General features: G+C 41.4%; 1 protein-coding gene across 7 annotated transcripts in view; it reads right to left on the bottom strand.

Annotated features, from left to right (window-relative positions):
• The window catches only part of LOC119973985 (echinoderm microtubule-associated protein-like 4), a 403,736-nt gene that overhangs the window by 106,954 nt on the left and 273,206 nt on the right, over positions 1-23,576 (bottom strand). For 6 of the 7 annotated variants that reach the window (XR_005462431.1, XM_038812765.1, XM_038812749.1 and 3 more), the window contains 3 exons: positions 20,835-20,963; positions 16,860-16,885; positions 11,735-11,767 (listed from right to left, as the gene is read on the bottom strand). Coding sequence is in view for 6 of the 7 variants with exons in the window: in XM_038812765.1 (XP_038668693.1) it covers positions 11,735-11,767; positions 16,860-16,885; positions 20,835-20,963 (188 nt within the window). In the remaining variant the exon portion in view is untranslated. The remainder of the gene's footprint in view (positions 1-11,734; positions 11,768-16,859; positions 16,886-20,834; positions 20,964-23,576) is intronic. The other variant, XM_038812739.1, reaches the window with a different exon arrangement.

Below are 23,576 nucleotides of genomic sequence, written 5' to 3'. Positions count from 1 at the left end.
CCTTGCAAAATGGCGCACTTTGCTTACAAAATTAATGCCATCTGTTTGGCACAGCATCACAGCTTGCTCCACCTAATTCTCCTTGCCCTCTGCCCAACTTAGATCTCAGTACTAGATCCCCAGTTGCAAATAGATTTTTTTCATCATCGCTGGTTTTTAAAGCAGACCAAGGCAGGCCAGCAGCATGGTTCAATTCCCGTACCAGCCTCCCCGAACAGGCGCTGGAATTTGGCGACTAGGGGCTTTTCACAGTAACTTCATTGAAGCCTACTCGTGACAATAAACATTTTTCATTTCATTGTTTCTACAGAGTGCTAGTTTATGAGATGGTACTTCCTTTATTTCGCATCTCCACAATCACTCAGCAAACAAATAGTGTGTACAGTGCTGGTTGATTGCCTGATTTGTGGTAATTATGTGAATTTTATGTGTACCCTTTGCCCATGTGCCAGCTCCCACTGTGCCAGATTTTGGACACAATCAAATTTCTAGGCCCAAGTAGCAAGAGGAATGTTTCTAATATGAGTCATCCTACGAGTTGAAATGAAAATAGTTATCCTATGCATATTAGACTCGATTAATATAATTAAATAGTTTGGTACTTCATTTATTGGAGCCACTTTTGACTCTTTAAACAGAATTCTTGCTTTCAGATGTTCAGAGAACAAAAATACTTTTTACAACTTTGCTTTTTGGAAGCACCAGTAAATATGAAAAGCTATTACCACCAGAGTTTGGTCTGCCATTTTGAGTCTGGTCACACAGCCGAGTACACAGAAGGCATAATCAAAGAGCAACAAAGATATAATTGACCAGACCCAGCAGTCTCAGAATGCAGACAAGCCAGTTCCAGGCAACAAACCTGAACGTTTTTCAGCTAGCAGCCTAGAGGTCAAGATTATATGATGTGAGATGCCGACATTGGATTGGGACGGGCACAGTAAGAACTCTTACCACACCAGGTTAAAGTCCAACAGGTTTGTTTTGAATCACTAGCTTTCGGAGTGCAGCTCCTTCCTCAGGTGAATAAAGAGGTGGCTTCCAAAACACAAACTGGAGCACCTAGAGAAAAACCACGCAGACACGGAGAGAATGTGGAAACTCCACTTAGACAGTCACCCACTGCCAAAATCAAACCTGAATCCAGCTGTGCCGCCAAATCATTCCTGTATTGTGCAGCAACTATAATCTGGTAATTTAATTTGGATGTTGATTATGGAAACGAGAAAGCCTTACTGCGTTCAGATATATTTTGGAATAAGGGGTGTGTTCCATTTAAACAGTATGTGTGTTTAGTAATTCATACATTTTAATTGCATGACAGTGGAGTAGTCCTGTTCGTGTGTATTTGCCTTTTCTTCACTTTAACAAATGGTCTTCAATAATAATAGGATGTTGCAGTAGCACAGTGGTTAACACTGCTGTCTCACAGCGCCAGAGGCCTGGTCAATTCCAGCCTTTGCCAACTGTCTGTGTGGAGTTTGTAAGTTCTCCCTGTGACTGGTTGAGCTTCCTCCGGGTGCTCTGATCTCCTCCTATAGTCCAAAGATGTGCAAGTAGGTGGATTGGCCATGCTAAAATTTCCCCTTGCTGCCCAAAAGGCTTAGGTGGGGTTATTAAATGACAGGGATAGGGTGAGGAAGTGGGCCTAGGTAGGGTGCTCTTTCAGAGGGTCGGTGCAGACTTAATGGGTCGAATTGACCTCCTTCTGCACTGTAGAGATTCTATGATTTTTGTTACACGACGAGTGGGCTGTTTATTCTCACTGGGGTTTAACTCTTTTCCTCACACCAAAATAAAACAAAACTATACAGCCCCATGAACCGGTGTTCCAAGTTTAGATAACCTCGCAGATAACATCAGTGCATTTCATGACAATGTGCCATCCACAACATTGAAGAGAGAGTCAGTTAAACTGGCACGGTCAAAATGCAAGCTTCCGGTAACTAACTATCAATGAGATTTGGGCCTGGCAGTCACTCTAAAATCATGTATAAGCAATGATTCATGGTTACCAAATTGATCTTGCAGTATAAACAAAGCAGATTCAGAACAATGAAGTATGTTTATGTTTCGGAACTGCTGTGATAAGGAAGCAGCAAAATATGCACCAGGTTGAAGGGCAAATGTCTACTTATTGTTTGACTAAAGATTCCTAAAGCTAAACATATTGTCTGAAAGTTGCAATCTTCACAAAACGTATTTTAAAACTAAATGCAAATTTAGCATTATGAAAGAGGAATGGTATTATGATGCCTAGTATTGTGATGAATGGGTGTTCTACAAGTTAAAATTAACTAACAAATTACTTAACTCTTCTATAATATTGTTCACAACATTTACGTTTCTGATCTTTGGTGTGACTCATTCTTTTGCTTTGCCATATCTGTCTTTATCAAAGCTCTTTTGTGGTTTCTTTGTAAACATTGCATTGGATTGCTTGCTGATATCAGTGCAATTTGTCACCCTCTCTCATATTTGTGCATGTGGTCTTTTATTAGTTCCACTCTTTTTCATTTGTGCATCAATAGATACACGTATGATGTCTTGTTTCCCCCATAATCTCTATCAGTCACAGAGTGTCTGACTGTGCAACATAGCTGCAATATTTTTCTGTTTTATGTCTCAACTTCTTGGAACCTATCCTCTTGAATCAATAGGGCCAATTCGAACTGAGCAGGAATTAATTATGTGGGTGCCAAAGCGGCAGCAAACCATCTGGCCTCACAGAATGCATGACTGGGAATATTTCAATTCCCAGGTCTTATCTGCTTGTTATGACACTGACTCACACTCAAAACAGCAGGAATGCCATCATGGTTAGAGGTTGGGAGACTCATGGAATTGGCAAGGTAAGTGTGTGTTGGAAGGCAATGGAGGAAGAGAAGCCTGGAGTAGTGGAGACCTCAATGCCAGGAAGAGCACTTTTTCTGAAAGAGCGCTGAAAATCTTTTTGACTCGCACCCATTGGCAGTGACATCATTTCTGTCAGCTTTGAATGGCAGCCAGAGACAGAACCTGCAGATGGAGTCTGGATTGTTTCTGGCTTTTGCTGGCAAAATCAGAGGACATATGAAATGAAATGAAATGAAATGAAAAGAAAAGAAAATCGCTTGTCACAAGTAGGCTTCAAATGAAGTTACTGCGAAAAGCCCCTAGTCGCCACATTCCGGCTCCTGTTCGGGGAGGCTGGTACAGGAATTGAACCGTGCTGCTGGCCTGCCTTGCTTTGCTTTAAAATCTAGCTCTTTAGCCCTGTGCTAAACCAGCCCCTGTTGATAGGTCCAAAGCTACAATGGGAAATAACAATACCATTTAAATTAGACCTCCTCTGCTCTCGGAACAGGTAGCCTCCTGGGACAGGTAGCCTTCTAATGTCTGAATTCAGACAAGTAAAAATAGTGGGGTGCAGGAAAATAGCACCTCACCTATCTTCTTGCTATTGGGTTGGGTTCAAATCAGCCCTCGTGTTTCAGACTGCAACACCCTTGCACTTGTTTGGTTTCCAGTCTCAGGTGATGCCTCAATTTTAACATTCCCATCCTTGTTTTTAACCTTTCTTGGCCTCGACCTTCCCTTGCTCGATAACCTGCTTCAACTCTTGGAGATATCTACATTTCTCCAATTCTGGCATCTTGCACATCCCCCTTAAAAAAAACACTTCACTATTGGTTTTCTGCTGCCTGGGCTCTTAGGCTCTGGGATTTCCTCCCTCTCTCCACCTTCTCTCCTTTAAATTGCTCCTTAAAACCGACACCAGGCTTTTGATTATTTGTCCTGATTATCTCCTTCTGTGACTCAATGTTAATTTTGATTGGTAATGCACTTGTTAAGTATTTTTGGGGTGTTTTGCTACATTGAAGCTATATAAATTGTTTAATCAGCAATATTTTCCTTTTAGTTGATAGCTCACCCATGTTATTTTCTCTCTGGGTGCAATCTCTATCAATTTATCTCCCTTACCTTAAGATTGCTGATCCATTTCTGCCTTTTTCCTCTCCCTCATCATATCCCATCTGTGCTTCCCTCCACATTTCTATTTGTGTACCTTTGCACCTCTGGGTTTGCCAGGTATCTGTAATTGCTTTGGTGTAAAAATGAAGTCCTGCAGCAATGATTGTTAACAGTAGTACTCTGCTGCAATTGATAGGTTACCATATATCCCTGTCTAACACTGAAGTCCTGCAGCAATTGCTTAAAAGGCCCAGTAAGAGATGCTGGGGAAGGCCAAAAGAGACTTCAGAAAATGGTATGGAAATTTTCCTGGAACAGGAAAACCAAAATGGTCAATGGACACTGGAGGAGGATGAGGAGCAACAGGGGAGAGCAGGGGAGTCCTGTTTCAAAAAAAAGGAGGAAAGGCAAAGATGTATGAGGGGGGTTGAGAAAATGTAGTGATGGAAGTGGCTGAAGAAAGTGTCCATGGTAGGGGACTAGTGGAGTAGGGGAGCAGACCAGGAAAGATTACATACAAAAGTGAAATGGTAACATTAAAACTTACAAGCTTTGCTATAGAGAATGGATTGAAAAAAATGGTGGCTGGTGCTGGAAGATACTGAGGGATAGGATCTATTCACATTTGGAAGAAAATAGACTTATCAGTGATAGGCAGCATGATTTTATGCAGGAAAGGTCATGTCTTACAAACCTAATAGAATTCTTTGAGGAAGTGACAAAGTTAATTGATGAGGGAAGGGCTGTAGATGTCGTATACATGGACTTTAGTAAGGCGTTTGATAAAGTTTCCCATGGCAGGTTGACAGAAAAAGTGAAACTGCATGGGGTTCAGGGTGTACTAGCTAGATGGATAAAGAACTGGTTGGGCAACAGCAGACAGAGAGTAGTGGTGGAAGGGAGTGTCTCAAAATGGAGAAGGGTGACTAGTGGTGTTCCACAGGGATCCGTGCTCGGACCACTGTTGTTTGTGATATATATATATATATATAAATAAATGATCTGGACGAAGGTATAGGTGGTCTGATGAGCAAGTTTGCAGATGATACTAAGATTGGTGGAGTTGCAGATAGCGAGGGGAACTGTCAGAGAATACAGCAAAATATAGATAGATTGGAGAGTTGGGCAGAGAAATGGCAGATGGAGTTCAATCCAGACAAATGCGAGGTGATGTATTTTGGAAGATCCAATTCTAGAGCGGACTATATGGTCAACGGAAGAGTCCTGGGGAAAATTGATGTACAGAGAGATCTGCGAGTTCAGGTCCATTGTACCCTGAAGGCGGCAACGCAAGACGATAAGAGTGGTCAAGAAGGGATACAAAGAACAAAGAAAATTACAGCACAGGAACAGGCCCATCGGCCCTCCCAGCCTGCGCCGATTCAGATCCCTTATCTAAACCTGTTGCCTATTTTCCAAGGATCTACTTCCCTCTGTTCCTCGCCCGTTCATATATCTGTCCAGATGCATCTTAAATGATGCTATCGTGCCCGCCTCTACCACCTCCTCTGGCAAAGCGTTACAGGCACCCACCACCCTCTGCGTGAAAAAACTTTCCACGCACATCTCCCTTAAACTTTCCCTCTCTCACCTTGAAATTGTGACCCCTTGTAATTGACACCCCCACTCTTGGAAAAAGCTTGTTGCTATCCACCCTGTCCATACCTCTCATAATTTTGTAGACCTCAATCAGGTCCCCCCTCAACCTCCGTCTTTCCAACGAAAACAATCCTAATCTACTCAACCTTTCTTCATAGCTAGCACCCTCCATACCAGGCAACATCCTGGTGAACCTCCTCTGCACCCTCTCTAAAGCATCTACATCCTTCCGGTAATGTTACACTGCCATCCGCACTGCTTATAATGCATTTTCTTTAAGTGTACACGATAACAGTATTAACTGTCTGCCGTTTGATTTAATGCACATGAATGTATTATATGTCATAAAGATCTTTCCTCTGACAATGTGTTTAGTTACTTACCATGTGGGAATTTTGGATGAGAACCCATGACTTTTTCTTGAGATGCATGGTGTGACTGCATGACTACACTACCCCACTTTGTGCCCTCACAGAGCTACAGGAAAGTACACATTGACAGTTTGTCACATGCATTTAATGAACTTTCCAAATTCTATTTTCTATTATATCTAGAAATTAGCATCAATTTTGTATATGCTACGCCCTTTTAGGATTTTCAATACTTATGTCAACATTTACAATGTCAAAATTTGAGTAATCAGTTATACTGCAAATTGCAGCCTAAATAAAAGCAAAATACTTCAATTGCTGTAAATCTGGCGGAAAACCCCCAAAATGCTGAATAAACTCCCGTGGCCGGGATTCTCTGATCCCGTGGCCAAGTTCTGACGCCGGCGTCAAAAGCGGCTGTAACATTACTGCTCGATTAAATGAATGAGCAAAACTGTGGGAAATGGATTTTGACATAGGCAAATGGGAAGTCATTTTGGACTGATAAAGAATAGAACAAGGTACTTTTTAGGTACAGAAAATGAATCGAAAAGGCCAATAAAAATGCTGGTCTTGATCCAGAGGACATATTAGATAGGATTAGAAGTTATCCTTAAGCCATGCAAGCCTTGGGGCAGCAAGGTAGCACAAGTGGATAGCACTGTGACTTCACAGCGCCAGAGTCTCAGGTTCGATTCCCAGCTGGGTCACTGTCTGTGCGAAGTCTGCATGTTCTCCCCGTGTCTGCGTGGGTTTCCTCCGGGTGCTCCGGTTTCCTCCCACAGTCCAAAGACGTGCAGGTTAGGTGGATTGGCCATGATAAATTGCCCTCAGTGACCAAAAAGGTTAGGACGGGTTGTTGGGTTACGGGGATGGGGCGGAAGTTAGGGCTTAAGTGAGTCGGTGCAGACTCGGTGGGCCGAATGGTCTCCTTCTGCATTGTATGTTCTATGTTCTAAATCACACTTGGAATACTGTGAGCAGTTCTGGGCACCTGAGGAAGGATATATCGGCCTTGGAGAAAGTGCAGCATAGATTTATCTGGACTGCAAGGATAAAATTGAGGAGATTTAAAAGACATGGGGTTGTATTCCCTGGAATTTAAATGGTTAACCGTGACTTGATCAAGTTTTCAAGACATTAAGGGGAATAGACAGGGCAGTTAGAGAAACACTATTTCTGTTGGCTGTGAAGTCTAGGATGAGGGAGAAGGTTGTGATTGCAGAAGGCCAATCATCTAAGCCAGAAGATCACTGCAGGAGTTCCTCAAGGTAGTGTACTCGGCAAAATAATCTTCAACTGCTTCATCAATGAGCATCCCTCCAGGTGAGTCAGAAGTAGCTTGCTGATTATTGCAGTGTTCAGTAACATTTGACTCCTCCCATTCTGAAGCAGTCTGTGCCTGCATGCAGCAGGACTACATAAAATTAAATTTTGAGCTGATAAGTGGCAAGTAATATTCACAACAAAAAAACGCCAGGCAATAACCATCTTCAATCAGAGAGGATCTAACCATTTTTTTCTTGACGTTCAACCATATTACAATTGTTGAAACCCCCATCAACAATTGACCAGAAATTTAAATTGGACCAAGCATATAATAATAATTTTTATTGTCACAAGTAGGCTTACATCAATACTGCAATGAAGTTACTGTGAAAAGCCCCTAGTCGCCACACTCTGGCGCCTGTTCAGGTACACAGAGGGAGGATTCAGAATGTCCAATTCACCTAACAAATACTTATTTCAGGACTTGTGGGGGGAAACCGGAGCACCCAGAGGGAACCCACGCAGACATGGGGACAATGTACAGACTCTGCACAGTCAGTGACCCAAGACGGGAATCGAACCTGGGTCCCTGGCACAAGAGCAGATCAAAGGCTGGAAATTCTGTAGTGAGTAACTCACCACCTGACTCCTCAAAGCATGCCAATCAACTACAAAGTAGAAGTCAGGTGTGAAGGAATACTCTCCCCACTTGCCTGGATGTGACCATAAGTAATAGGTGGCATAGTGGTTAGCACTGTGCCTCACAGCCAGGGACCCAGGTTCCCTTGCGGTCTTGGGTGACTGTGGAGTTTGCGCGTTCTCTTCGTATCTACATGGGTTTCCTCACACAGTCCAAAGATGCACAGGTTCGGTGGACTGATCATGATCAAAGTGTGGTGTTACGGGGTAGGGTTGGGGAGTGGATCTAAGTCGAGTGCTATTTTGAAGGGTTGGTGCAGATCTGGTGGGCCAAATGGCCTCCTTCTGCACTGTGGGGATTCTATGGAGGAGTAGACCATTCAGCCCTTCCGAGTCTGCTGCGCCATTTAATAAGATCATGGCTGATCGAACACTCACTAAGCCCACTTTCCTGCCTTATCTCTGTAACCCTAAATTCTCCAAATGATTAAAAATCTATTGCTCTCAGCTTTGAAAATGTTCAAGGACTCCGCTTCCACAGCATCCTGAGGTGAAGAATTCCTGATTCACCCCTCTTTGAGAGAAGAAATTCTTTCTCAAATGAGGTCAGCTCCAACAACACAAGATGTTCAGCCCATCTAGGACAAAGCAGCCCATTTGATCAGTGCCCTATCTAGCACCTTAAATATTAATTCCCTCCACCATTGGCAGACAGTAGCATCTAGATGTACTGCAGCTACTCCCAGGACTCCTTCAACAGCACCTTCCACCGTACACTGAAAGTCATATGACACTAATCATTTTCCTGAGTTCAAGACAAGAGTAAAGAGAGTAATAAAGATATAAACAAACACTTATTCTGGTATTTCCATTAAGTTATTTAATTTATTTATCTGAAAACATGTTTATTCTAGCCAAAAGAAACTTTGGCAAAAAGATTAAACTAACCACAGCAAGGAAAGTGCCCCATTAGGGGGCAAATCAGCTCCAAAAAGCTATCCCTTATCAAGTGCATAAATCAGAATCCAAAGAGCATTGTTCATACTTGGTTTAACCTTTACACAAACAACTGATAATCAGCTCAACTAAAAGCAAGGATGTTGTGATCACCTTCCAAAATACATTAAGAAAAATATCTGATTTCCCTTTAAAGAACTCAAATTCTTATCCCAGTTCTGTAGATGGCTGTAATACAAATTGTAACCCAGTACTCAGATTTATGGTATTTCTTGATACCACATCCCGTAGAGGGCCAGTAACAATAATGCACTTAAAATGAAATGCTGTCAAGTGACTACAAGTTTATGTCTGTCAAGTTAATACTCAATGTTTATGCATTTAAAAGAAAAAAAATCAGGTTACTCAAACCCAACTGCAGTAGTTCTTCCAAATATAATAGATGAATCCACTCCTTGTCACTTTTATATTTTCGATCAACCAGAATCAAGTTGCTTATCGAACCTTGGAAATCAAAAAATATTATATGTTTTGCAGCAAGTGGGCTAGTATGCTACGTTTTGCCCTACATTCCATCCAGCAGTCTGTGGTGCTACAGATTTATAGGTGAGGTTTAAAAAAAGCTGTTTCTATTATTGGTGAATTCTTCGGAATCTGTTCGGCTGAATCGTGCCTCTTTGCCTCTAAAATGAAGTAAATTTGTTTCATCTGAACATCACCCAGGATTGCCAGGGACTGAAGCACAATCTTCTCCCTGTTTATCTAGGCATCACCTTCACAGAATCCTCACACAGCATCTCATCAATGCTGCAGGGAAAAGGTAAAATCTGTATCCACCTTCTCAGTAAATTGCCTGGTATCTCATGGGGATCACAGCCCAAGATTCCAAGGACCTCTGCTTTTGCCATTATCTGCAGAATGCTAGGCGCCAGTTTGGTATGAATCTTCCCATGCTAAACTTACTGATGTGCAATTCAACACCGTACATCGCAGGTACTCTTCCACCAACTTACCTCCCCTGGCTCAGAGTACGAAATAGCATTGCCTCCCACCCATATCAGGAGGGGATTGCAACTGTCAAGCTACAGAGAAGGTCTACTCCAACACAAGCTTGCTCTTATTCAATTACCTCTCAATGCATCAGCAGTGCACCTTCCTTCATACCACCCACATAGGGTCAAACACACGTCAGGGAGTAACAGGAGAATTGGCAGAAGAAAACATCCACCAGAAATTACTTTCTAATCATAGAGCCCACATGGTCATCCACCCAACTTTGACATTCCATCATGGCAGTGACCCTTTTAAATCATGGCCACATGTTTTTGGCATGTCCAAAGCTAAAGGGGTTCTGGCAGGGGTTTGCGGACGTAATGTCTGAGATGTTGGTAAAGGTGGCCACGAGTCCAGAGGCAGCGATATTTGGGGTGCCAGAAGATGCGGGGTTCAGGGGGCGAGAGAGGCCAATATTTTGGCCTTTGCCTTCCTGATAGCTCAGAGACGGATTTTGCTTGGGTGGAGGGCCTCGGAGCAGCCGAAGGCGGTGGTGTGGGTGAGTGACCTGCCATATTTTCTGAGGCTGGAAAAGGTCAATTTTGTCCTGGGGACGTCTGATGATAGATAGATAGAGAAATACAGCACAGAACAGGCCCTTCGGCCCACGATGTTGCGCCGAACTTTTGTCCTAGGTTAATCAAAGAATTTTGGACAATTTTTCATGGCCAATCCACCCAACCTGCACATCTTTGGACTGTGGGAGGAAACCGGAGTACCCGGAGGAAACCCACGCAGTCACGGGGAGGATGTGCAGACTCCACACAGACAGTGATCCAAGTCGAAATCGAACTTGGGACCCTGGAGCTGTGAAGCAATGATGGGTTCGCTCGGAGGTGGAAGCCACCTCACTGACTTCTTTAAGGAGGATTGAGGTGTCAGCAGGGTGGGGGGGGGGGGGGGGGGGTGCGATTTAAGGGGATTGATATGGGGAAGGCAGGACGGGAGGAGGGGGTTGGCTTGTGTGTGGGGGGAGGGGGGGGAGAAAAAAAGTGGGTGTTGGTTCGTTATTACGTTGTATAATTTTACTTCTGCTTTCATTTGTTTCGTTTGTTGCTTGTTTATGCAAATTCCTGAATAATATATTGTTAAAAAGACAAGACCAAACCATCCAGGCTGTAGCTGTGGTGTAGTCCAAACAATGACTCACATCGTTGAGATGTATCGACTCACTAAACGTCTAAGCAAGCTTAAAGATCTCCATTTAGCCACTGACAAGGCTATCACTTGGCTTGTGATTATGCACACACGAAATCTATAACTAAATCAGCTGAAATGATGATGTTTGAAGGTACTGCTGTGTGTTGATCTCTGGTAATTCCATAGTGAAGCTATTCAATAAAAGAGAATATTCAATAAAATATCGATCAGAAAATCTGAAGTGGTTGGAAATACTAGTTGTGATTTAAGTGCTACTGACATCAGCTAAATTTAGACGATACTGAACCAAACAGTGAAGCACTAAATAAGCTCAAAAAGTCACTTTCAACATAAAATCCTAAAGTCAACAAAATGCACCTAAATACCTCGCCACAGAACCTTAATATTAATTAGCACATTTAAGACCGAGAGTTCCAGAGGTGCAGAATTTTATAATTTGTTGCACAAGAAAAATATCACTGATTTATCCTTGGGAGCATTGATTCCTGCATTCCTATTTTAATGCTGCAACACAGTATGTGCACACAGTATGTTTATTCATTCAGATTCTAAATAAAAACAAGTACATATACATGCATGTGGGAATAATGAACTCCGATGCAGGAGTTATTTCCTATCCAGGAAATGCTTTACAATAACTTGCGTGGCCCCAGCAAACCGGAACACAAAAATAGGCTGCAGAAGCTATAGTTAGCAAGAAGTGTATAGGATGATGTTTGTCTGGTACTTACCTTGGCTGTAAGCTCCACGCCGTGAACTTTGGGCTGACCATAAGACAGAGATAAAAAAAACTTAAAACAAATCATAATGTATGCAAAATCAACACTTACCATCAAACTGAAACATCAAATTAAATTTAAAACATAAAATGATGACTGAAAATACAGAAAACATACTAATAAATGGCTAGAACATTAGAAAAAGAGAGGACATAAAACTTAATCATCTCATTATGCTCATTTTCTAATACTCTCCCATCACACTGCCCAACTGCACTTCGAACTACCCAATGTAATTGACTTTATTAAACCCAACTGGCACATATTTCTCCAATATTTATTATTTAACTAAAGATGTTCTTCCTTGATAGCTTCTGAATTGATCGTGCAATTATATGGATTTCTATTGTTGGATGCTAACTTGTTTTGAAATAATATCCTGAATTTATTTATCTGATCTATACAGTTTTATTCTTTATATATTTGATGAAATCCCACTTTCTCCATTTTAAAATGTAAAGCTGATACTCTTTCTGATATGTTCTGATCGCTTATCAGTTTTGGATTTGAAATTATTCCAGTTGCTCTTTTCTACACCCTTTCAAATGTAAACATCTATTTTGTGACTAGAAAACCAATCCGTAGACTGTCAAGGTTTAGTCTGATTTCTGGTCACTTTTATTTTACTGTTCTGATTATATCTCCCACCACTGAGGTTGCAGATTGTGGTTGAGTACATTTCTGCTGCTGCTGAAGGTCCACAGAACCTCATGGATGCCCAGTCTTGAATTGCTGGATCTGTTCAAAGTCTATCCCATTTAGCATGTGTTGTGTGGCACTGCCACCATGCTAAATGGGATAGACTTTGAACAGAACAGGCATTTTAAGACTGGGCATCCATGAGGCGTTGTGGGCCATCAGCAGGAGCAGAATTGTATTTAGCCACAAGCTGCAACTTCATGGCTTGGCATAACCCCCATTCTACCATTACCAACAAGCCAGGTGATCAACCCTGGTTCAATGAAGAGTGCAAGAGAGCATGCCAAGAGCAACACCAGGCCTACTGAAAAATGAGGTATCAACCTGGTGAAGCTATAACACAGGACAATGTGCATGCCAAACAGCATAAGCAGCAAGTAATAAGCAGAGCTAAGCGATTCCACAACAAATGCATCAAATTGAAGCTCTGCAGTCCTGCCACATCCAGTCGTGAATGGTGGTGGACAATTAAACTCACGGGAGAAGGAGGTTCCACAAATATCCCCATCCTCAATGATGGAGGAGCCCAGCACATTTGTGCAAAAGACAAGGCTGACACATTCGCAACAATCTTCAGCCAGAAGTGTCGAGTGGATGATTCATCTGTCTCCGCGGAGGTCCCCAGCATCACAGATGTCAATCTTCTGCCAATACGAATCATTCCAAGTGATATGAAGACACGGCTGAAGACACTAGATCCTGCAAGGCTATGGGCCCTAACAATATTACAGCAATAGTTCTGAAGGCCAGTGCTCCAGAACTTGCCAAACCCATAGCCAAGCTGTTCCAACACAGCTATACCATTGGCATCTACACAGAAACGTGGAAAATTGCCCGGGTGCCCTGTGCACAAGAAACAAGACGAGTTCAACCCAGCCAATTACCGCTCTATCAATCTTTTCTCAATCATCAGCAAAATGATGGAAGGAGTCATCAACGGTGCTATCACGTGGCACTTACTCAGCAATAACCTGCTCACGAACACTCAGTTTGTGTTCTGCCAAAGTCACTCAGATCCTGACCTCATTACAGCCTTGGTTCAAACATGGACAAAAGAGCTGAATCCCAGAGGTGAGGTGAGAGTGATTGCCCTTGACATCAAGGCAGCATCTGACTGAGTATGGCATCAAGGATCCCTAGCTAAACTGGAGTCAATAGGAATCGTGGGCAATCTCTGATTATCATAGATTATCATAGAATTTACAGTGCAGAAGGAGGCCATTCGGCCCATCGAGTCTGCACTGGTTCTTGGAAAGAGCACCCTACCCAAGGTCAACACCTCCACCCTACCCCCATAACCCAGTAACTCCACCCAACACTAAGGGCAATTTTGAACACGAAGGGCAATTTTGAACACGAAGGGCAATTTATCATGGCCAATCCACCTAACCTGCACATCTTTGGACCGTGGGAGGAAACCGGAGCACCCGGAGGAAACCCACGCACACAAGGGGAGGATGTGCAGACTCCGCACAGACAGTGACCCAAGCCAGAATCGTACCTGGGACCCTGGAGCTGTGAAGCAATTGTGCTAACCACTACGCTACCGTGCTGCCCTCTGCTGGTTGAAGTCATACCTGGCACAAAGGAAGATGATTTGTGGTGGTTGGAGGTCAATCATCTCAGCTCCAGGACATTACCCCGAGGAACTCCAGCAGTGATGTCCTAGGCCCAACCATCTTCAGCTGCTTTCATCAATGACCTCCCTTCAATCACAAGGTCAGAAGTGGGGATGTTTGCAGATGACTGCACAATGTTTAGCACCATTCGTAACTCCTCGGATAATGAAACAGTCCATGTCAAAATGCAACAAGGTCTGGGCAATATTCAGTTTTGGGCTGACAGGTGGCATTCCATTTGTGCCACACAGGTGTCAGGCAATGGCCATCTCCTGAATGAGAGGAGCTAACCATCACCCATAGCATTACCGTCACTGAATCCCCACTATCAAGATCCTGGGGGGTCACCATTGATCAGAAACTGACCTGGACTAGCCATATTAATACTGTGCCTACCAGAGCAGGACAAAGGCTAGGAATTCTATGGTGAGTAACTCACCTTCTGCCCCCCTAAAGCCTGTCCACCATTCACAAGGCACAAATCAGGAGTGTAATGCAATACTCTCCACTTGCCTGGTTGAATGCGGCTCCAACAACACTCAAGAAACTCAACACCATCCAGGACAAAGCAGCCCGCTTGATTGCTACCCCTTCCACAAACATTCGATTCCTCCATCACCAACGAACCGTGGCAGCCGTGTACACCATTTAAAAGATACACTACAGGAATCTGCAAAGGTTCCTAAGGCAGCAGCTTGCAAACCCATGACCACTACGATCTAGAAGGACATGAGCAGCAGATACCTGGGAATCCCATCACCTGGATGTTCTCCTCCAAGACATTCACCACCCCAACTTGGAAATATATCACTTCCTCATGGTCGCTTGGTCAAAATTCTGGAACTCCTTCCCTAATGGCAGTGTGGGTGTACCTACACCTCAGGGACTGCAGCGGTTCAAGAAGGTAACTCACCACCACTTTCTGAACAGCAACTAGGGATGGGCAATAAATGCTGGCCTAACCAGCAATGCCCATATCCCATAAATGATTTTTTGAAAAATTTGCTTTATTAAACTCTCAGCACAATGTCTAGACATAGAAAGTGATAATTAGGTCAGTTGCTAAAGCCTTATGTAATAACTGAATGTGATTAACTGCAAATAATGTGATATGTTTTCGAACTACGTGCAGTACTTTGCATCTACCAGTGAAAAATTTAACTGACTATTTATCCAATTGTATCACCAATCTAAATCCTTCAGTAATGCTGTTACTATTTTCTCTCTCAACATAACCTCATCAGGTTTTCATGTAGATTAGAAAGAAAAAGGAGTCAAGCCACTTACCCTTCTGCATCTGATATTGTACATCTCACGAGCATTCTGTTTCTATTTTAATAACCAATCCCAGTTTCTGCCTCAGATTCCAATAGATTTTAACTCTGAGCAGCAGCCTTCCATGAAAATTTTCCTTAAATCATATCTCAGCTGGTGTCATTACCTAGCTTTTGTCATTGAAGACATCCTGAATGTTCTTCGGGCAGGATCCTCCCATTTAAACACTTCAAGCTGCTTTCTATAAAATTACTGATGTTTATAATCTTTATTGTCACAAGCAGGCTTACATTACCAGTAGGCTGGTTTAGCACAGGGCTAAATCACTGGCTTTGAAAGAAGACCAAGGCAGGCCAGCAAAACGGTTCAGTTCCCGTACCAGCCTCCCCGAACAGGCGCTGGAATGTGGCAACGAGGGGCTTTTCACAGTAACTTCATTTGAAGCCTACTTGTGACAATAAGGGATTTCCATTTCATTTCATTAACACCGCAATGAAGTTACTGTGAAAAGCCCCTAGTTGCCACATTCTGGCACCTGTTCGGGGAGGCTGGTACGGGAACTGAACCGTTTTGCTGGCCTGCTTTGGTCTTCTTTCAAAGCCAGTGATTTAGCCAGTGAGGGAGAATTCAGAATGTCCAAATTACCTAACAGCACGTCTTTCGGGACTTGTGGGAGGAAACCCACGCAGACACAGAGAGAACGTGCAGACTCCACATAGTGGCCCAAGCCAGGAATTGAACCTGGGACCATGCCGCTGTGAAGCCATAGTGCTAACCACTTTGCTACCGTGCTGCCCATGCTACCCTTTAGCTATTGGCCCTGTAGTTTTTGAGTTAATTTTGTTGCATTTTGAAAATATTTTGCATTCAGTCCTAAGCAATATCAGTGCACACTAATTTGTACCTGTCAATAGTTACAGCCCCATAATTTTCCTGCAGTATTTCAAGATATATGCTACCAGACCCAGGGCATTGGAGTATTACGTCCTTCTGAATTTATCAAATTCTTTTGTCACATTGGCTTTAATAACACCAAGTATCTGGCTTCACCAATCTCATCCTGCAAAATATTGTTCACCTTTAATCACATTGCAATATTCCAAAACGAGCAATATGCTTATTTATTGAATAGATGGGTCACTTTATTGATCATTACAGGACAAAATCCACATCAGCTACTTTTGTTAAAAATATAATCAAGCTACAAACATTTGTGAAACATTAAAGTGTACATACCTGATTAGTAATAATGGATTCACATAAACAGACCTGCGTTAAGTCTTAAATTATCGTCTTCGCTTTGTGGTTTATTTCAACAGTCGGGCCCTTGTGTTTTCACATATTTTAGTAAAATACCGTACTAAAATTTTCTATGATCTTAACTCATAAATTATTTATTTTTTAACAGGCTGAATTAAACAAATATAGATTATTCAAGAAAGGGAAGTTGCAAGTATTAAATAAGATTTAAAAATTTTGTTTACCTTGACTGATAGCTGGTTCCTTAGATCTGGCAAAAAAAAAATTATATTAATTGAAATTCAAATAACCAGCTATTGAACTTTCAACCAAAAATTCAAAAATAAAGATGAAGTATTAAGCATACTATATATACGCAAGTAATAGTCCATCACGTGTAAAAGTTGACTCCTTATATTTGGTCAAAATATCCTTAATTTTTCATGTACCTCAATTCATATGAAAACTGTGCTTGCAGAGTATTCATTACAAGAGTACTTGCATGCCATTTTTACAACAGTGTGGCCCTTTCTTTTCCTTTGTCTGATCCCCGAGCAGCATTGAATCTGCAGGTTCAGCTAATGCCACCGCTTCCTCTCACAGGCTATGGGGGATTGGGACGGTCCCTGAAGCAGGAGCAGAGTCTGATGAAACATATCAGGGAGTGGTTCAAGTTTGATGCCTCTGTTGGATTTTGGTGGGTGCACCACGTTGACGGGTCATTATATTCACCAAATACCAGGTGAGTGACTAAAAATAGATCAATCTTGAACAGAGTGCCATGATACCTAAATGTCTGGGAGCTCCATGTTGAGTTCAATGGTCACGGGACTGGAAAAAAGAATCGCCATGGATTGATTAAGCCCTGGCACCATGTTTGGAAGCAAAGATAGTTTGACAGTTTAGGTCTGTTCACAGACAAGTTATCCAAATGATGAGAGTGCTGATCGTGTATTACCATTTGCTTTGGTAATGGCTTCCCCCATTACTGCTGTAAAAGTCGACCCCTAACTTTTTGCCTAAAACAGAGGTCTCAGAAATGCGACCTTCACACAAATGTATATGGTATATATAAAATAGTAGGCTGATTCCAATGTAAAATAACCGGAGATATTAGAAATGCTGAGAAAAATCAGCCTTTGAAGAAATAGATGAGTAGGTATCTTAATAACAATGGACAATAAAAAAAAAATCAACAGGGAACACTATTTCAAATTAAACCACAAGTGCAGGATCAACTGATGAAAGGCAACATCAGGGTTAGTGGAAGGAGGCTCTATTTTGTTGCAAAGAGCTACCAATATATGGAATAGTCTTCTGGGTGGATCAGGAGGGGAAAATGCTTGATAATCATTTAAGAGGTTGTTAGACGATATGATAGTTTATTGCAGAAACGGACAGGCCAAACAGCCTCTCTATTCTACCATAATGTATCTAGGAATTGGAGCTGGAATAATCTTAATGTGAAACTGAATGTCAAATGCATGTGTGTTATCCTCCAACAATCTATTCAGGATTTACAGACTATTTATATGAAGGAATATATTCTGCATACTACATCAAGCATGGATTTACAAGTATATGGGGTGAAAGGATTTGCAGGATCTTATGTTCTCATCATGTTCAACCAATTCATTGAAGTTCTTATCCATGTGTGCTGCAGATAAGGAGAACTGGTAAATGTACTGTGCTTGAATTTCCAGAAGGGATTTGATAAGGTGCAACATCAAAGGGCATTATGGAAAATAAAAGCTCATGGTGTAGGGGGGTTACATATGGTTACTGATAGAAGATTGCTTAGCTAACAGGAAACAGAGGGTGGGCATAAATTGCTGGGATGTAATGAGTGGTGTGTCATAAGGATCTGTACTAGATCCTCAACATTTTACAATTTATATAAATGACTTGTGACAATAAAAATTATTATTATTATTAGCCATTCAGTGACATCCCAGACCCTGGCCCAAGGAGGCAACATACCATCCTGGAGTCACGGCTACAGCAGCAAAAACGCTCGTCTGTTCCATAAATAATGAAGCCCCTATCACGATTGCTCTTCTTTCCTCTCCCTCCCTTCCTGTACATTCAGGCTGCCTGTTGGGCCATAAGCTTGGCTCTGACTACATTCCCTTGAGGAACCAACTTTGAAAATGGAAAACTGATTTGAGACCAGGGCCCCAGGGGACCCCTGCACTACCTGCCTGCTTCTCTTGGACTATCTGATGGTCACCCTTTTTTCCTTCAGTCCCATGAGCTGCGGTGTGACCACCCCTCTAAAACATTCTTTCCGCCTAACTCTCAGCACCACATAGTCTCCAGCCGCTGCTCGAGCTCAGAAACCCAGAGCTAATACTCTAGGACACAGGTTCAAATCCCACCACTGCAGCTCATGGAATTTAAGTTTAATTAATAAATATGGAATATAAAGTTTGTCTCAGTAATGGTGACCATGACTGCTTTCATCGATCTTTATGAAAAACGAACTGGCTCAGGAAGGAACTCTGCTGTCCTAACCTGGTCTGGCCTACATGTGACTCCAGATCTATAGCAATGTGGTTGGCCCGTAACTGCCCTCTGAAATAGCCTAGCAAGCCACTCATTTCAACAGTAATAAGGAATGGACAACAAATGCTGGCCTTGCCAATGATGCCTACATCTCATGAAAGAACAAAGAAAGAAAACTTAATCTCTCCTGCCTTCCACCCTATTGCAAGGCTTCCCTTCTCTTTCACCCAACCCCTTTTCCTTCACTTGGTGCAACTCAAATTTTTTTCCAGCTTTACCAGAAGGTTATCGACCTGAACATTAAGTTGTGTTCCTCTCTCCACAAGGAGGGCACTAGCCCATCAAGTCTGCACCGACCTTGTGAAAAAGCACCCCACCTTGGCCCAATCCTCTGCCCTTTCCCTATAACCCCACCTAACCTTTGGATTTAGGAGCAATTTAGCGTGGCCAATCCACCTAACCTGCACATCTTTGGACTGTGGGAGGAAACTGGAGCACCCAGAGGAATCCCACGCACACGTGGAGAGAATGTGCAAACTCCAAACAGACAGTCACCCAAGGTCGGAATCGAACCCGGGTTCCTGGAGTTGAGACGGCAGTGCTAACCACTGTGCCGCCCCGATGCTCCCTTCCCTGCTGAGTATTTCCAGCATTTTATGTTTCTCCCCCCAGATTTTCAGCATATGTGGTATTTAGCTTTTGAAGAAGAATGGAGTGTTGGTTTAATTTTGTCGTTGATAATTGCAAAGCCCACGCGAAGTTGAGATGTGGAACAGGTACATACATGTTCAATCCAACGTGGTATACTGGGTTATGGAGACTTTTCCATTTTTACAATAAAAGTGATTCCAAGGGTTCTGCAATTGCAGCAGAGTTTTTAGATGAGCAGTTTCTGGACCAGGGCAAGAAGTCTGAGCATGAATAGGTATGAGGTGAATCTATAGAATAGGAGAAACATTCTGAAACACCATAATGACAAATGGGGAAGGCATAGCACCAGAGAATAATTACCAGGAGCTTTTTCAGTTTGGAGAAGCTGTGAATAAGCTACACATTTATAGGGACGTGGGAAAAAGGCACTAGCCGAGTTAGTCATTCAGAGAGTTGTTGTAGAAAAGATATGGCAACTCGTCTCCTTTTGAACTGTAACAATTTTGTGATTCTATGACATTACTAATGAACCTTGCCTCATTACTTTGCCTCATATACCTCCAATAATCTATCCGACTTTTATCTTTAGGGGCCCATGAACTACTCCCTATAGCACTTTGACTCCTGGTATTTCCAATTTCCACCCATTCTGATTTTACTTCATGATCTTCTGAGGCCACATCCTTTCTCACTAATGTCCTTGTGGCATCCTTTTCTATTAGGACTACTCCTTCCTCTGTGCCATTTCTGTCTGACTTTCCAAAATGTGTACCTGAAATATTTATTTCTCAGCCTTGATCACCATCCAATCCCTCATAGGTAAAGAGTAAAAAGATTACTAAAAAAGTAATCATTTTGATCTTCAAAGAGGCCGTGGATGACTGACTGAATGGCATTTTTCACCCAACATTCTTACACGGGACGGTTTCCTACACATCCTGCCTCTAACCCCACCATACCCCAAGACCACAAAGTCATTCTGAAATACAGATCTTGCATTTCCATGGTATGATATGAAATAAGTAAAATCCAACAATTGATTTTACGTAAACTTTAGGGCTTACTTATCTGAACTCTTGTGCTTTGATAATAACTTAGATGTTGAATGCGCTTTTAACATTTTGTTACGGTGCTCATCAGAACCTTCCCAGCCGCTGCTGTGTGACCTTTCAATTGTTGAACCTCGTTTTACACTGCAAAAACCAAAGTAAAATTATCAGAGTGCATGAAGAACGATTACATTACACCTCAAGTCACTGAAATACCAAGCACCAGGTGGAAAACAGTGGAAGCAAATCTTCAAAGCTGGACAAAAGGGAAAAAATAGATTAATCTAGCATCTGATTTTGAATTAAGCGTGAAAAAAAAGCAGTGCAAGTCACAATAGTTATGCAGCAGGAAGTATTAACCAAGGATGGTTGAAGTAAATTGCAACTTTTATTCAATTTATAGACTTTGATTAAAACTTGAAGACGTACGGTTTCAAGCTGTATGGACTACACTTTGAGGTAATGAAAATAGTTTGCACGGGATTTAGCGTCTTCAATTTGAGTATGGCAAGATTCTGATGGTCCATCACATGGTACTTTATGTAACCTTTTTGTAGGCAACACTTTTGAATACTACAGTAGAAAGCTAATGCCATCCTATTCCTATCTGTGTAATATTTAGCATTAGATTATTTATCATATAATGAGAAATAGGGAAATCTGAAAAGAAGGCAGAGAATTGGCAATATTTTAAATAGAGGGGAATTCTAAAGGAAAATTCCAACTGGATTTATAAACATGTAACTAAAAACTACAAATTAAGCTGTAAATCTAATGAATTGATTTAAGACCAAGGACAGTCAAAGTTTAAGTTGAGATCACCTTGTTTGTTTTGGCTATTTGGGAATGTCCAGGGAAAGATTGAAGTGTTACAGCAAACCTTTAATAAACATCATGAAGAATTACTATATTTTTGAAGATTTAAGTTTATACTTGAATATGGCTGAAGTCATTTTTGAATGTGTGAGCTCCCCAATAATTTGTGGGCATTTTAAGCAACTTAACATATCCAAAGTAGTTCACATTACCTGTATCACTGGTTGCACCAAATAAACTAATGAATAAGCATGGCAAATCTTGTAAAATATTTGAAACATATCTGTTTAGAATTAAAATTGCTTTTTTGCACGATATTTAATTTTTCCAGTTAAAGAGAAAAGCACAGGTCATAGGTGCATAGACAATGAAGCCCCCGTATCAATAAATCATCTTTTTCAGGAAAACAGCCATTAGAATTAAGGTTTCCCCCATGCTATCAGCTTCACTTATCCTGTATAAAAATCTTGATTTAAAAAAAATATTGGATATTGATTCCAGTTTCTCTCTTCTTTCACAATAAAAGGTGGCATTAGCTTTGTAGTGAATAAAAGGAGCGGCCCAATTTGTTGAATGAGTTTTAGGTTGGTTGCATTTCCTGCTGTGACTTTACCTTGGACTCAACCATTCTAAAAGCATTATTATGAAGATAACTGGATACTGAGGTAGTGAAAAAGAAGCTTCATCCCCATCCCATGTAGTTTCTGTTAACGTCACAGATACTGCAAAAAGGTAGAGTCATGCACAGTTAATCAAGTCAAAAATAAGAAAATGCCTGGAAAGCATAACCTGAACTGTGCTCCACCATTTCCAAGCACATATTTGAAAGTCATGGCAAACAAAAACAGCAGCAAACTACGAGTCTGAAAATGTAGCAACATGCAGAGCCTATTTTATAACAGAAGCCCAGCAGAAGTAAATTCAGGGTTTCATGCTGTATGCAAACAAGGCCCTGAGTCGTATGTTAATGGTCCAACAAGAACTTAAAAACTGCCAATAGTTTAGATCAACTCTTAACAATTTTACAATCATAATAGTTTAATATATATGGTAAGATTTTAATCTCATATTATAAATTAATATTACCAATTGAATATCATCATTACAACAATGTCAAAGTCTTGATGATGAAACTTCCTAGTTCAAATCCTGGACTTAATGGACATTGGCATTTTCAGGTCCTTTAGTTTAAGAATTTTCAATTGTTTTGGCAGAGTCTTTGGTTGCAAGGGGAAAAAACAGTAGTGAGCGATTATTTATTGATCAATCCTATAAATTTACCTGTGGATAGCAGTTAATTTCGCTTTCACACCTACCATCAGTACAGAGCATTAACTAGGAATGCTCAAAATATCTGAGATACTGAAAAGCATGATTCAAAACAAAATAAATTATGCTGCATGGTATTATTATGCAAATAATGAAAGCATAGAATAAAATCCCTCACTGTTAGACTGATGGCTAGCTAGCCTATGTATTTCTGTCAAAATAGCAGACAAATATAATACAAATACATTTATAGTTCATTCAGTGAACATAATTTGTGGACTAAAACCCTCCACCATATTAAAAATGTTTTATATAATAGTTTTCAACTTTTAAAACTTTTCTTATCATACTAAACAGACCCAGTTTCCAAATAATGGGGACTAATTTATTTTGAATCTTTACAGATTTAAAGTACCAACTCTTATCAACTAAATAGAATCTACAATTCAAGGTTACAGAGCACATAGTTTTGCTACCAAATAATGTTTGTAAAAATTATTTGTTAGGAGATGATCAAGACCACTGGACTAAAGTCAGTTCTTAGTAGTTCGGTACAGTAAAGAACTTAAGAACGTAGGGTTGTAACGATAATCGTGCACCATAAATATTTTGCATTAAATGACCATTGAGCAACAAAAGACTGCTAAATCTAAATCTACCTCGTCAGACAGG

Source organism: Scyliorhinus canicula, chromosome 1, assembly GCF_902713615.1.
Source record: "Scyliorhinus canicula chromosome 1, sScyCan1.1, whole genome shotgun sequence".
Taxonomy (NCBI): Eukaryota; Metazoa; Chordata; class Chondrichthyes; order Carcharhiniformes; family Scyliorhinidae; genus Scyliorhinus; species Scyliorhinus canicula.
This window is presented reverse-complemented; position numbering and strand designations above follow the sequence as displayed.